This window comes from Apodemus sylvaticus, chromosome 1 (genome assembly GCF_947179515.1).
Source record: "Apodemus sylvaticus chromosome 1, mApoSyl1.1, whole genome shotgun sequence".
NCBI lineage: Eukaryota > Metazoa > Chordata > Mammalia > Rodentia > Muridae > Apodemus > Apodemus sylvaticus.
This window is the reverse complement of record NC_067472.1, coordinates 50,993,939-51,007,424: the sequence shown is the minus strand read 5'-3', so window position 1 is coordinate 51,007,424 and position 13,486 is coordinate 50,993,939. Positions and strand designations below refer to the sequence as shown.

Here is a 13,486-nt window from a genome sequence, read left to right as displayed (position 1 = left end):
TCTCTGCAGTCCAGATCTTACATGCTGCCTGTGAGTGGTTTTTGCTTTTGATCTCTCTCAGCAGCCTCTGACTTCCAAAGAAAATTTTCTCCCTCAGAGAAATCTCAGCTTGGGACAGCTGGATAAATTCCTCAGGTGTCAGCCAGCCCTCAGCGGAAGATTCTAAGTGCCAAAGTGAAGGGAGCAGTCCGCCCATAGGCTGTAACTGCGGACTTTAATTCTTCTAAAATTTTAAAGTCAAGGGGCTTGTTCTGGCTCTGCCTTTTTCTAGGCATTTGTATTTGAAATAAATCTTGAAGTTAGAGTGACCATTTGTCCCTCGTAGCTCCTTTAAGAGGGCTACCTGCTCTCTGCAGCTTTTCTCCTCCAAGTTGGCTTTCTCCCCAGGGGGGTCTCTTAACTTAATGGCATATCAGCAGGGGATGGTCCCTTAGGGAGGGGAGAATAAAGAGAAGCCGAGGGAGTGGCTGAGGAAGGTTTTGGAGAATTCTTTTTAGGGGAAAGCGAGGTCACAGAAGCTGGCCAAGACAAAGGGCGGAGGCAATATTCAGCGACCGACAAAAGCTGTTGTCTGTCAGAGTTCTCTCGTTCGCACTCTGAATGAGCCCCCAGTAACTAAAGAATGTATCAGACACTGGTTTACCAGTTTACAGAATCTTATTAATTTCCTTACCAACCTTATTCCATGTTAGCGGGTGAATGTCAGGTCCACTTAAAACCAACCAAGGGCAGTTTTTATCAATAAAACAAAAGAACTTAATTAAATCTTTTTTCTTAACTCTTATTCCTCTCTTCCTGAATTAATGCTTGATTCCTCCTATAAAACAAGCTTCTTTAGCCTCTTTTAATAATTGTTTCCCCAATGACAATCAGAAGACAATTTTTTGGCCATTTACCTGCCCCTCTAGCGATGCACGAGCGATGTGGTCTGTGGGGTCGTCCTTTTCCCGGGGTTTCTCTTTGACCTTACTTCGGGTCCCTGTTCAGGCGCCACTATGACCTGTCCAGCAGGTCCAGTTATTCAGGGTTCTGAAGAGGTGCTACCTGAGGGTCAAGGGGCGGGGAGAAAGAAGGCCAGGCAAGCGGGGTTCAATTGTTGAGTCCTCGTTTAATATTCCGGGGTACAGAGGTTTTAAGCTCTCAGAGGAAAAGCTCCTCTCAAGGCAAGAACAAAGGAGGGAGGGGCATTCTTGGCAGTTTCAGCAGGAAGAGATAATGGTCCTCTGGTCAGATGTTTCCATAGCCTGGAGCATACTGCAGTTATCTCAGGACTTCCCTTCCTGTGGCAGATTATAGGGAGAGGCTCTTCTTTGTTTTACTCAAGACCTTTGCCTTGTCAGCCCTCCGGGCTGTTAGTGAGGGTCTCTAATGGCTTCCTACATAGTTCCTGTTCAAATTCTTAAATTGTTATTTTCAGAATTTCCGTTGCTTTATTTCCTTTAATGCTTCTATTTTCATTCTCAGGTTTTGAACAGCTTTACTCATCTTCAGTTGTTTGTGTTTTTCTGGATTTCTTAGGGATTTATTAATTTTCTCTTTAAGGACATTTATTATCTTAATATAGTTGATTTTTAATGATTTTTTCTTGTGCTTCTGCTATATTAGCATTAAAGGCCTGCTGTGAGAGGATAGCTAGGCTCTGGTAGAAAAATATTACTTTTGTTGTAATTGATTTTGTTTTTATGCTGATGTCTATGTGTCTTGGTTTGGAATGATGATAGGTGTAGGTACTAATTTCTGGTTTTGTTTTTGTTTGGTGGTTGTTTTTTCCTTGATTCTGTTTTCTCCCTGGGTTTTTGGAGAGCGTGATAGCTGTGGATTGATTGTTTTACTGGCTGGCTTCGCTGGTGTCCTTACAGGGAATTCTTGCTGGTGTTGTAAGCTGGTATGAATTGTAGTAAGAAAAATTGTGGGAGAAAGTTTTTTTAAATTTATTTTCTATATTCTGTTTACATTCTAAAAGCTTTCCCCTTTCCCAGTCCCCCCCCCCCCCAAAATGTCCCATAAGTCCTCTTCTCTCCATCCATTCTCCTATCTTTCCCCCTTCCTTTTCTCTGTCCTGGTACTCCCCTACAATGCTGGATCAAGCCTTTCCAGGATTAGGGCCCTCTTCTTCCTTCTTCATGGGAATCATTTGATATGCTAATTGTATCTTCAGTATTCAGAGCTTCAGGGCTAATTAATATCCACTTATCAATGATTACAATCCATGTGTATTCTTTGTGATTGCGTTAACTCGCTTAGGATGATATTTTCCCGTTCCATCCATTTGCCTAAAAAATTCATGAATTCATTGTTTTTAATTGCTGAATAGTACTCCATTGTGTATATATACCACATTTTCTGTATCCATTCCTCCATTGAGGGCTATCTGGGTTCTTTCCAGCTTCTGGCTATTATAAATAAGGCTGCTACGAACATAGGGGAGAAAGTTTTTATAGACTGTTGGAGATAGTGTTTGAAAGTAAAGGGAGTCCAAAGTAGGTTTTCTGCTATAGATCTGTGGATGAAACCAGGGAGATATGGATCTCAGTGGCGAAAGGAGAGGTGTGGGTTTACCTTTAGCCTATTTATTGTCCTGGGAAGAGTAGCCCTTGGGTTACCTACTGGGTTTGGGGGCTGTAATAAAACTAGTAATAGGGGGTGGGGAGGGAGGTTAGAAGTGAATGGACTGTTGGATCCACAAGAAGTGTGAATAGTCAGAAAGGAAGGCTATACTTGGTATTCCATTGCAGCACTGAGGATGAGATTGGGGGATTAGATCTGGGGGAATAGAGAGAGAAGAGAATGTCTGTGAGAAGTCTACCTTGGCATGTCTATACCTATTGCTTATAACCATTGAATCTTAGGTTATATATTTTATCTTTAGCTTTAGAAGAAAGAAAATTATATTAAATTTATAGTCATATACTGCTTTTCTATTCTATTTTTGCAATTAAGTTTAAGCAGTAAATACCTTTTGAATTTAAGAATTTGAATGGTTTTCAGAGAGAATACATCATATATCATTACTACATTCCATATAATCAGTGTTTTGGAGATACAGCCCCCTTAACTTGCTGGAATCTATTTATCTTTCATTCTTTGATAAATTCAGGCTTGGAGTAATTGGAAAGAATATGAAGTTCTAGTTGTCTACAAGTTCCCAAAGTAAACTTTAGCATGGTTTATAATAAAAAATAATCAAGAGGCTAAAGTAATTATTTGTAGAGAGTGAAATAATGTGAATAACTAGAGCTGAAAAGTTTTGAGTTGTTGAGCATCTGCAGTTTCTGATAATACTAAACTAGATGTTAAAGGCATGAGATTCTGTTCAGCTGAACAAACCACCAAAAGCTCAAGAGCTTAATAACAAATCTTTATTTTGTTTACTATTCCATCATCGACGAAGGTCAGCCAAGGTCAGCCAACTTGATCCATCTCCCATATCTCTATGGACAGAGCTAAGTCTGCAACATTGCCTATCTCAGTGGCAGTTAGAAAGCACAAAAGGCAAAGTGTGGCTTATCTCTGAAGATTTCTTCCCAGAAATGTTTGCATCACCTCTGCTTCTCTTTCATTAAGCAAAACCCATCATAGTTAAGATTGATTTTGAGCATTGTCATATATAATCCTAAGTGACAAATAAACTAGAGAAAAGTTAATTTGGAACAAGCTGATTCCATAGTGTCCTAATCATGATCTTGTTTTCACCTGCTAAAACAGAGAGAAGAATCCGGACTCTCTAGAAAACAGGCCATCCAAACTTCTCTCAGACACTGATGTTCAGGATCTTTGAGGGAGGGACACTTAATAGTCTCTTAATATATACCTATTTTGTTCTTTAATTTTAGAGACCTGTATAGTATTTTACACATTTTCTGTTAGTTTTGAGAAGACTGAATATTCAGCAACTTACTATAGTAAATTATATGTGTACTACCATAAGTACAGCACTGAAAATTGTAATAATAGAAGAAATTTGATAGTAATATCTCATTGTCTCTGTAATCAAGGATAAATAACCATAATTTAATGGGATGCCAGAGAGGAAGTACTACAATATCAGAATCTGCTATTTGTCTATTGGAATTTAAATATGAAATTGTATCTGGACTCTGGCTTCAAGATTCAAACCATCACATTGATGGTAAATAGCTCTAGAAAAAGCATTTACTTCATCATTACTGAAATCTTAGTCCACATTTTTTTAACTTACCCAATAGCTGGAAGAGACAGGAACATGACCTAAAACTTGATAGATGATTAGCACTGATTTGTGTTAGAAATTCTTTATAACTATTAGAAGTAGTTCTTTTCCAGGAGGTATAGCCAAGCCAATGACCGTTTTATTCCTTCAAACAGTAAGTTCTTTGTTCAGAAACAAAGAACGACTATGGTCTTCGTCAGGTCTTTAGTCACACTGGGCCATTTGTGAGACAAATTTCATGGACCCAGGGAGACTCAGCTATGCATCTTCTGTAAGAAAAAGACCCAGGGATAAGAATTCTTCAATTGTAGCAGCAAAACATTATAAATTTTGAAGTTTCACAAATACTGTACATAAGAATTGAAAGAAATGGCTATTTCTGATGTGAGACTAAAAGAAAGAACCTCCAGGACTTACAAGGATCATATTTAAGTAGCATTGCATCAGTTATGGTCCATATTGCCATATAGTCTACAGCACGTTGAGTCTTTCTTAATTCTAAGTAGGTATTTTGTAGGGCAAATCTGTCAGAAATTTCAATCATTTATTAGCAGCCCCTCATCTTCCTCTGTAGTCTCTTTACAGCATCTCTGATTTCCTTGTTCCTCAGACTGTAAACCAAAGGATTTAACATGGGAATCATCACAGTATAGAAGACAGATGCAAATCTGTCAAAGCTGGAGGAGCCACCAGAACTGGAACTCAAATAGACAAAGACACTAGAGGTGTAGAATAGGGAAACAGCTGTCAGGTGAGAAGCACAAGTGTTGAAGGCCTTGGACCTGCCCTTAGCTGAAGTGATCTTCATGATGGACAAAATAATATAGCCATAGGATATCATGATGGCTAAGGCATTTGAAAAACCAAACAACGTTGTTAATATAGCAAGAAGGACCTGTGCAAAAAGAGTATCAATGCAGGATAGATTTAACAGCTGGGGCATGTCACAGAAGAAATGTCTGATGACATTAGGTCCACAGAAATGGAGTTGCAGCAAGGCACATACCTGAGAAACAGAACCCATGAGTCCTGCTGTATAGCTTCCCATAACCATCCGAGCACAGAGGCTGGGTGACATGATTGATGAGTAGAGAAGAGGGTTACAAATGGCAGCATACCTGTCATAGGCCATGGCTGTCATGAGGCAAGATTCACTCAGTCCCATAGTGGAAAAGATAAAGTATTGAACTATGCATCCCACAAAGCTGATAGTTTGCTTTTCCTGGAAGAGGTTGGAAAGCATCTTTGGGACTGTAGAAGTGATATAGCAGAGGTCTATAAAGGACAGATTACTGAGGAAGAAGTACATAGGTGTATGGAGGTAGGAGTCCATCCTTATTAAAACAACCAGGGACAGGTTCCAGGTCAGCGTTGTAATATACAGGATGAGGAACATAACAAAGAGCAGTGCTGTGATTTGGGGGAAATCGGAGAATCCCAGAAGAATGAATTGTGTGATCTCAGTATTGTTTCTTCCTTTAATCATTGCCTCTATGATCCTAGTTAGTATTGAGGAGGAGAAAAAGAACACACCATTGACTCAAGGGAAATTCTAACATTTTCTGTCTTGCTCTGAGAGTGGAGAGGGAAAAATACTCATTGTCTCTCCACAGAAAGAACTCACTGTTTCTTTTCCAACTGTTAATGAAAATCTGATAATTTTCTAGATCTTATCTGATTAATATAATATCATGAGGATTTAATGAGATATTTAAAAGATTGACTGGAAATATTTATTAATGCACCCATGAATTTCCTGCGCTTATGAACTACAAAGTACATGTGATTGATTGGAATAAGTGGCTTTAGTGGTTTACTTACACTTCTGAGTGTAATTGCTGCTTCAGAGTCATGACAGTGTAGATGCTATTCTTTCAGAATAAATATGAAATCATTTTATAAACAAGATTATGACTTTAGTAATCTTCATTATCTTTTTATTTAGGGAAAGTTATTCTATTAATAAGAATTTCTCAAATGCTTTGCTAATGTATTTAAACAACATTCTGAACATTTGAAAGCTTGGAATATTATATAATTTGTGATAGAATTATTCATTATATGCCCAATAAAATCAGAGATGAAATCTTGCTATGAAACACTTTCTCTGGAAGTGGGTAGTCCATTCTTGGCTTTAAGGAAGGATTATATTAGTTTTAGGGTAATTTTGTTAGTTGGACAACACCATAGCAGGAATATGTTCAAAGGTTCAGAATAAGAGCTTTAGGTGTGATGCCCCTTGTACTATGAATTTGTCTAAGCTGCTTAAGATAACTAAAGCTTCTCTTTTCCTAACAAACTGAGCACCAGTGCTCTTGAACCCTAAGGTACCTGGGAGGGTTATGAGCATCCCAGAAACACTGACTTAATGTCTTTAGTTCAGAGTAACTCTTGATTCACCACCTGCAGTAGATTTCATTGTTTTCTTAAATTTCACTCTGGTACCTTAAGTTGCTTGCCATTTCCAGAAGAGACTGGGGAAATACGGATTATTATTTTTATTCCCAATAATATTTTTTTAAAAAAATACAATTTGGTAAAGGAGTAATTCTAAATATACTCTCTGTTTTTGATAAATATGTACCTTGTGTTTATCATCTTTCTGGACAGCTAGAGAAGGAAATTTTTCTGATATAAATATTGAATGGAAACTTCATTAAGTACAAGTAGCTAATGGAGGTGTTTCCCAGTGCTGACCTGGCAAAGATGTGATCAGTTTGAGGTGTGTGAGGCACAGAACCAGGTGAATGTTCCTGATAACAAATGATTCAAGTTAACGAAGTCAGAAGGCTGACATTCAGGCCGCTGCTGTCTGCTCCTGTTGTCTGAGTTTGGATATCTGCTTTGTCATCCTGGTGGTCCCAGACTTGCCAGCACAACCAAGAAGAACAACAAAAAGCTGTTTGAGTCTTCAAACAGACAAAAGAAATTACATGAGTACATGTCCTTCCTTTAACACTTACCTTATCTCTAACTAACCAAAAGTTATGGATCAAGCTGTGTATTTCTACAGAAAACAAGTAATATTTTTAAAGCAGAATTCTGAAGAAGAGAAATAAGTATTATTCCAATGATGAAGAAAAGGGGAATCATAGGCAAGAATATTTTTTTCTCAGCTAACTTTCCTGAAACAAAGTTAAGTTTGTTTTGATTCAGGTCTCTCTGGAAGCCTTATATAACATTTAGGATTTATATTCACTGCTTCTTTGGGATGAAGATCCCCTTATCCTCTTATAACACAAGTGACCAAAACAAGATAATGGATTTTACTGTCAGATATTTTATAATTCAATACCTGTCTCATGCCCCATATTAATACCAGATTTCTATATTTGAGATACTCCTGCTCCCTGAAGAACAGAAAACTAGGCAAAAAAGGGAGAAAAGGACATTCAGGTTGAGGAAATGAGAGAGAGGTGTATGGAGGTTAATTTCTAAAAGCCTTGTTCCACATATGTTCTACTGTAAAATTCTACGCCAGTCTTGAGATAGCAGATTCCACCTTGAAATTCTTTACCTTTAGACCTAACCCAATCCAGGAAGATGTGGTTCTTGTGGAAGTTTCAAACTGCCTATTTATTTTCTTATGTATTTTCTAGCTGAGCATGATTGTTGTCCTAAGTGGATGCTTTGGTCCATGGACTTGGCTGTCTACTTACAGTGAGTGAGATAGGGACACTTGGCATCCTGTTGAGAGCTCTTGGGCAAGGAGAAACCAATTAGAGACAATGCACCACAGACACTGGCTCCCAAGTGTAACAGTTGCTGTGGAGATTTCCCTAATGATTTCAGGCCCACGTTGCCATGTATATCAATTCTCCACTTTACATTGCTCCTTTAATGATCTCAGGATTGTTACTCGATGGATCTAAGAGCTATTTGTAGAAAGGACATAGGAAATCTTCTAGTCTGCAGAATCTCATCTTTTAGGTTGCAATCATGAGATCAGAGATGTTAAAGAATTTACCCCTAGTGGTGTAGCTGGCTAGTCATATAGCTTGATAACAGTCAGTTGCAGTTGCATACACTACCCTGTTCACAACTCACTTTTAAAGCTACACAGTCATTTATTTCTTCAAACTCCTAACCTAAACCAATCATCCTAACAATAATATTATCTCCATGAACATGAGAGGAAATTCCAGATGGGAGACATGCACACTATAGTTCTCTGTATCACTCTAGGTACTTAATATGTTTATGACTTTAAATGTTGCTATCTCAGAGCTCTGACAAAATCTGGCTTTGCAGCCTACAGCTTACGAAACTTTGTGTAAATTAGCCTCCTCAGGCCTACCTCCTGTTGCCTACTAAATGGATCTAATAGTAGTTTCTAGCCCAAAAGAACACTCTCACAAGAGACTAAAGCCACATTTGCAGTGTGCAGGAACTGCATCATGTTTCTATGTAGCATGCAGGTTGTACGTTCTGCTTTGCCTTGCAACTCTTTCTGCAGTTCTAGTCCTTCATGAAAAAAAAAAAAAACCTCACATTCATTATAAATGTTTGCTTCTTTATCTAGGTGTAAAACAATGTGGAATTTCCTCTGTACACATTGGTATCTCCACTAGTGTTGGCAATATGTTGGCCTTGTTCTCCTAAGCATATTGTTGAGAGTGCATGGCTCTATGTTTCCCTGTCATGTTTGTAGAATCTACTAGCATGAGTCCCTGTTCTCTGGTTCCTACAATCTTTTTTATCTCTATATTCTTTGAATTTTCTCACAGTCTATGACCTCCCTAGTGGTGGGCCTTTGTTTAGCTTCATATTAGGTACAATATACTAGTACTAAGCATGAGTTCCATTATGCAGAATAGACCTGCTTTCAAGTCAGAAAGTGACTGGTTACTTCTATAGTAGTAATGCCATTATTGCACTACTAAGCGTGTGATGCCTGGTAGGTCACTACTGAATGTCACATAATGTCAACTATGTTGGGCTCCAAGCAGACCCAAGGCTTTCTCAGAGGCTCAGATAAAAGGACAAAGAGAATGCTAATTATGGGTCTTTTCAGAGGGTAGACTTAGTGAGGTCTGGTTTGGGGCTAGGCCCAGTGCCCAAAGATGCTAAGGTTGTGGATCCTGAGTATCCAACTTTGCCCCATAAATGGGCTGTGGTTATTAGTCTTCAGTCATCTATGTCTGAGGATTGCAATTCATCAATAATTTTTTATTTAGATTTCTGATGACATTGGCCCATTTTTTATCCTACCAACAGTATATAAGATGATGTACTTCTTTGTAAAAATGCTGACATGTGTCTTCAGATCATGTAGACTTGTTGATTACAGCTTTTTGTCTTCCTTATCCTCATACCCCTTCTCCAGTTCTGCTTTTTGACATCAAATTGCTTGGGATCCTTATTCTTGAAAGTTCAGGTACACTATAATCATTACTTTTGTATATGAGTGTAATTTTTAATTGAAAGTGAACTTAATTTCATACAGTCTATATTTATAATGGTTTCCCTCTTTCATCTTCCTGATCCTCCCTGTAGTGGAATTTCACCCTAATTCATTGGATAATAAAGATGACAAGAAACCAATCACTGGGTAGGAGGAGGGACTTAGGTGTGCTGGCATAATGCAGGAGAAAGAAACTTGCTTGTGGACTGTGGGAGTGAGGCAGAGGTAGGCCAGAGGCTGCTATTTTGGATGGCAGATCCACCAGGATCCACCACTGGAAGGTTTCTAACATAGAATAGTTTATAAAATTGGGATGCTAGGTTCTGCGCTGGGCAATTGTTATCTTTTGATTCTAAACTATGATTGTGTGGTGTTTTCCTCCACACAATGACTCAAATGGGATCCAGAGAAAGGTAACTGGAAAAGGGTGTGCATTTGGAAGTAGTACACCCCAGCTAGAGGTAGGAATTTGGGAGTTCAGGGTAGATTTGGCAGGAGCTAGCTGCCTGGTGAAGAGAGTGATTGCTGAGCTCTGGAGAGACAGTCTTGGTGGGATGGACTTTGCCTAAAGAGAAAATGCAGTCTCAGTCAGTCTGCCAGAATGAGAACAGACTGAGCCCACCAGCCAGTGCCTAGCCTGCAATAGTGTATATTGTTTATCTATCTATCTATCTATCTATCTATCTATCTATCTATCTATCTATCTATCTATCTATCTGTCTGTCTGTCTGTCTGTCTGTCTGTCTGTCTGTCTGTCTGTCTGTCTATCTATCTATCTATTTATTTATTTATTTTTTATTTTCTATATTCTTTGTTTACATTCCAAATGATTTCCCCTTTCCCGGATCCCCCCTCCCCATATGTCCCATAAACCTTCTTCTCTCCATCCATTCTCCAATCACCTCCCTCCTTTTTCTCTGTCCTTATATTGCCTTCCAATGCTAGATCAATCCTTTCCAGGATCAGGACCCTCTCCATACTTCTTCATGGGAGTCATTTGTTATGCGATTTGTGCCTTGGGTATTCAGGGTTTCTGGGCTAATTAATATCCACTTATCAGAGATTGCATTCCATGTATATTCTTTTGTGATTGGGTTACCTCACTTAGGATGATATTTTCCAGATCAAACCATTTGCCTAAAAATTTTGTGAATTCATTGTTTCTAATTGCTGAGTAGTATTCCATTGTGTAAATATACCACATTTTCTGTATCCATTCCTCCTTTGAAGGGCATCTGGGTTCTTTCTAGCTTCTGGCTATTACAAATAAGGCTGCTATGAACATAATGGAGCATGTGTCTTTATTGCATGCCGGGGAATCCTTTGGGTATTTGTCCAGGAGAGGTATAGCAGGGTCCTCTGGAAGTGTCATGTCCAGTTTTCTGAGGAACCGCCAGACTGATTTCCAAAGTGGTTGTACCATCTTACAGCCCCACCAGCAGTGGAGGAGTGTTCCTCTTTCTCCACATCCTCACCAACACCTGCTGTTTCCTGAGTTTTTGACCTTAGCCATTCTGACTGGTATAAGGTGAAATCTCAGGGTTGTTTTGATTTGCATTTTCCTAATGACTAATGATGTTGAGCACTTTTTAAGGTGCCTCTCGGCCATCCGAATTTCTTCAGGTGTGGTGCAAGATGTGTGCTCCCAGTCTGCCCGCCGGTGCACACTGGGCCTCCTGCACTTCCTGGAGACCGAGCGCTGTGGCCCAGGCTGTTCAGATCCCGAAGCAGACACCTGAAGGCTTCCACCGGGGCCTGCTGGGACATTGTTTTTTAATATTAGATGCAACACCTCACCACCTCCTCACACTTCCAACTAAAAGACTTTTCTCTCTCCCTTTTTAGTGTTTACTTTCATGAATCCTTTTTCTCATTTATGTATGTATGTATGTATGTATGTATGTATGTATGTATGTATATATGTACAACATCAGTTTTCCTCTCCTCCTAGTCCTCCTCTCACACAGATCCTCCCCACTTTCCCCCATTTCCTCCTCCTATGAGAAGGAAGATCTTCACTTCTGGATATCACCCCACAACTCCCAGCATATCAAGTTGTTGGAGAACTACTCACATCCTCCCCTACTCATCCTCCCCCACTATGGCCAGACAAGGCACCCAGTTAGGGGAAAGGGATGCACAAGCAGCCAACAGATTCAAGAACAGACCCTTATCCAGTTGTTGGAGAACCTGCATAAAGACCAAGCTTCACATCTGCTACATATGTGCATGGGTAGATGGCTAGGTCTCCCCATCTGCTCTTTGTTTGGTTATTCAGTCTCTGGGAGCCCCAAATGCTTCAAGTTAGTTGCTTCTGTTGGTCTTTCTATGGAGTCCTTGTGTTCTTCAGGACTCTCAATCTTTTCCCCAACTCTTCCATAAGACTGCTGCCACCCCAACAATTTCACCAAATGTTTGACTGTGGGTGGCTGCATGTGTTTTCATGGGCTGCTTAGCAGAGTCTCTCAGGCAGCAATTATGCTAGGTTCCTGTTTGTAAGCATAATAGAGTATCATAAATAGTGTCAGGAATTGGTGCTTGCTCATGGGATGGATCTTAATTTGGGCAAGCACTTGGTTGACTATTCCCTGGGTCTCTGTTCTAACTTTGTCCCTGAGTGTCTTGGCTTGGAGGCAGGACACATATTGGGTTGAAGGTTTTGGGGTTCGGTTGCTGTCCTTCTCCCCTACACTGGGAGTCCTGCCTGGCTATAGGAAATGGCCACTTCAGGATTCATATCCCCCACTGCTAGAGTCTCAGCTAGAGTCACATCCATAGAAACCCTGGGGCCACCTCTTGTCCCAGGCCTCTTGCATGTCCCAGAGGTGCCCCCACCATACCACCAAATTCTTTTCTTCTCACTTGTTCTTCCTATATATTTTATTGCCTTACACACACAATCTGTTTCCTTCCCCATCCCCTCTCACACCCAGTTCTTCCCTCTATTCAACTCTGATATCCATTTTTTCCATGTCTGAGAGAGATTCAAGCATCTTTCCTTCAATCCTCATTATTTGGCTTCTTAGCATCTGTGTATTATAAAGTGATTATCCTGCATTTTATGACTAATATCTACTTATAAGTACAGATCATCCATGTCTTTTGGGACTGGATTATCTCACCTAGGGGGATATTTTCTAGTTTCGTGAATTTGTCTACAAAATACCTGATGTCCTTGTTTCTTGGGTCCTTTTACTTAGAAAACTTTTTCTAGCTCTTTACTCTAAGGTAGTGTCTATCTTTGTAGCTGAGGTATGTTTCTTGTCTGCTGCAGAATGAAGGATCCTATGTTTGCATCTACTCTGCTAGCCTGTGTCTTTTTATTGTGGAATTGAGACCATTGATGTTGAGAGATATTAATGGCCAATGACTGTTTGTTCCTGTTATTTTGATGCTGGTGATGGTATTGTGTGGCTTCTATGGTTTTGCTGGTATAGAATTACCAATTTCTTGTGTTTCCTTGGGTGTAGTTATGCTTCTTGTGTTGGAGTTTTCCTTCTAGGATCTTCTGTGTAGGGCTGGATTAGTGGAAAGATATTGTTTACATTTGGTTTTGTCATGGAGTATCTTGGTTTTTCCCTCTGTGGTAATTGAAAATATTGCTGAGTATAGTAGTCTGGGCTGGCATCTGTGATCTTTTAGAGACTGTAAGACATCTACCAAGACCTATATTTTAGAGTCTCTGTTGAGAAATCTGGTATAATTCTAATAGGCTGTCTTTAAATGTTACTTGTCTTTTTTCCCTAGTGGCTTTTAATATTCTTTCCTTTTTCTATACACTTTGTTTTGATTATTATGTGGTGGGAGGAATTTATTTTGTCCTATCCTCTTTGATGTTCTGTATGCTTTTTGTATGCTTATAGGTATCTATTTCTTTGGGTTAGGGAAATATT

The 13,486-nt window shown here is 39.5% G+C and overlaps 2 protein-coding genes across 4 annotated transcripts in view; both read right to left on the bottom strand.

The window, feature by feature from the left end:
- Positions 1–13,486, bottom strand: part of Dtx4 (deltex E3 ubiquitin ligase 4) — an 852,074-nt gene that overhangs the window by 547,692 nt on the left and 290,896 nt on the right. The window lies entirely within an intron of this gene.
- LOC127690097 (olfactory receptor 5AN1-like) lies at positions 4,737–5,678 on the bottom strand. The gene has a single exon (XM_052189655.1). The coding sequence runs from the start codon at positions 5,673–5,675 to the stop codon at positions 4,737–4,739; it is 939 nt and encodes a 312-aa protein (XP_052045615.1). The 5' UTR covers positions 5,676–5,678.

Coding starts and splice junctions, on each gene's coding strand:
- LOC127690097 (XM_052189655.1), bottom strand. CDS start 5,675: ATGATTAAAGGAAGAAACAATACTGAGATCACACAATTCATTCTTCTG.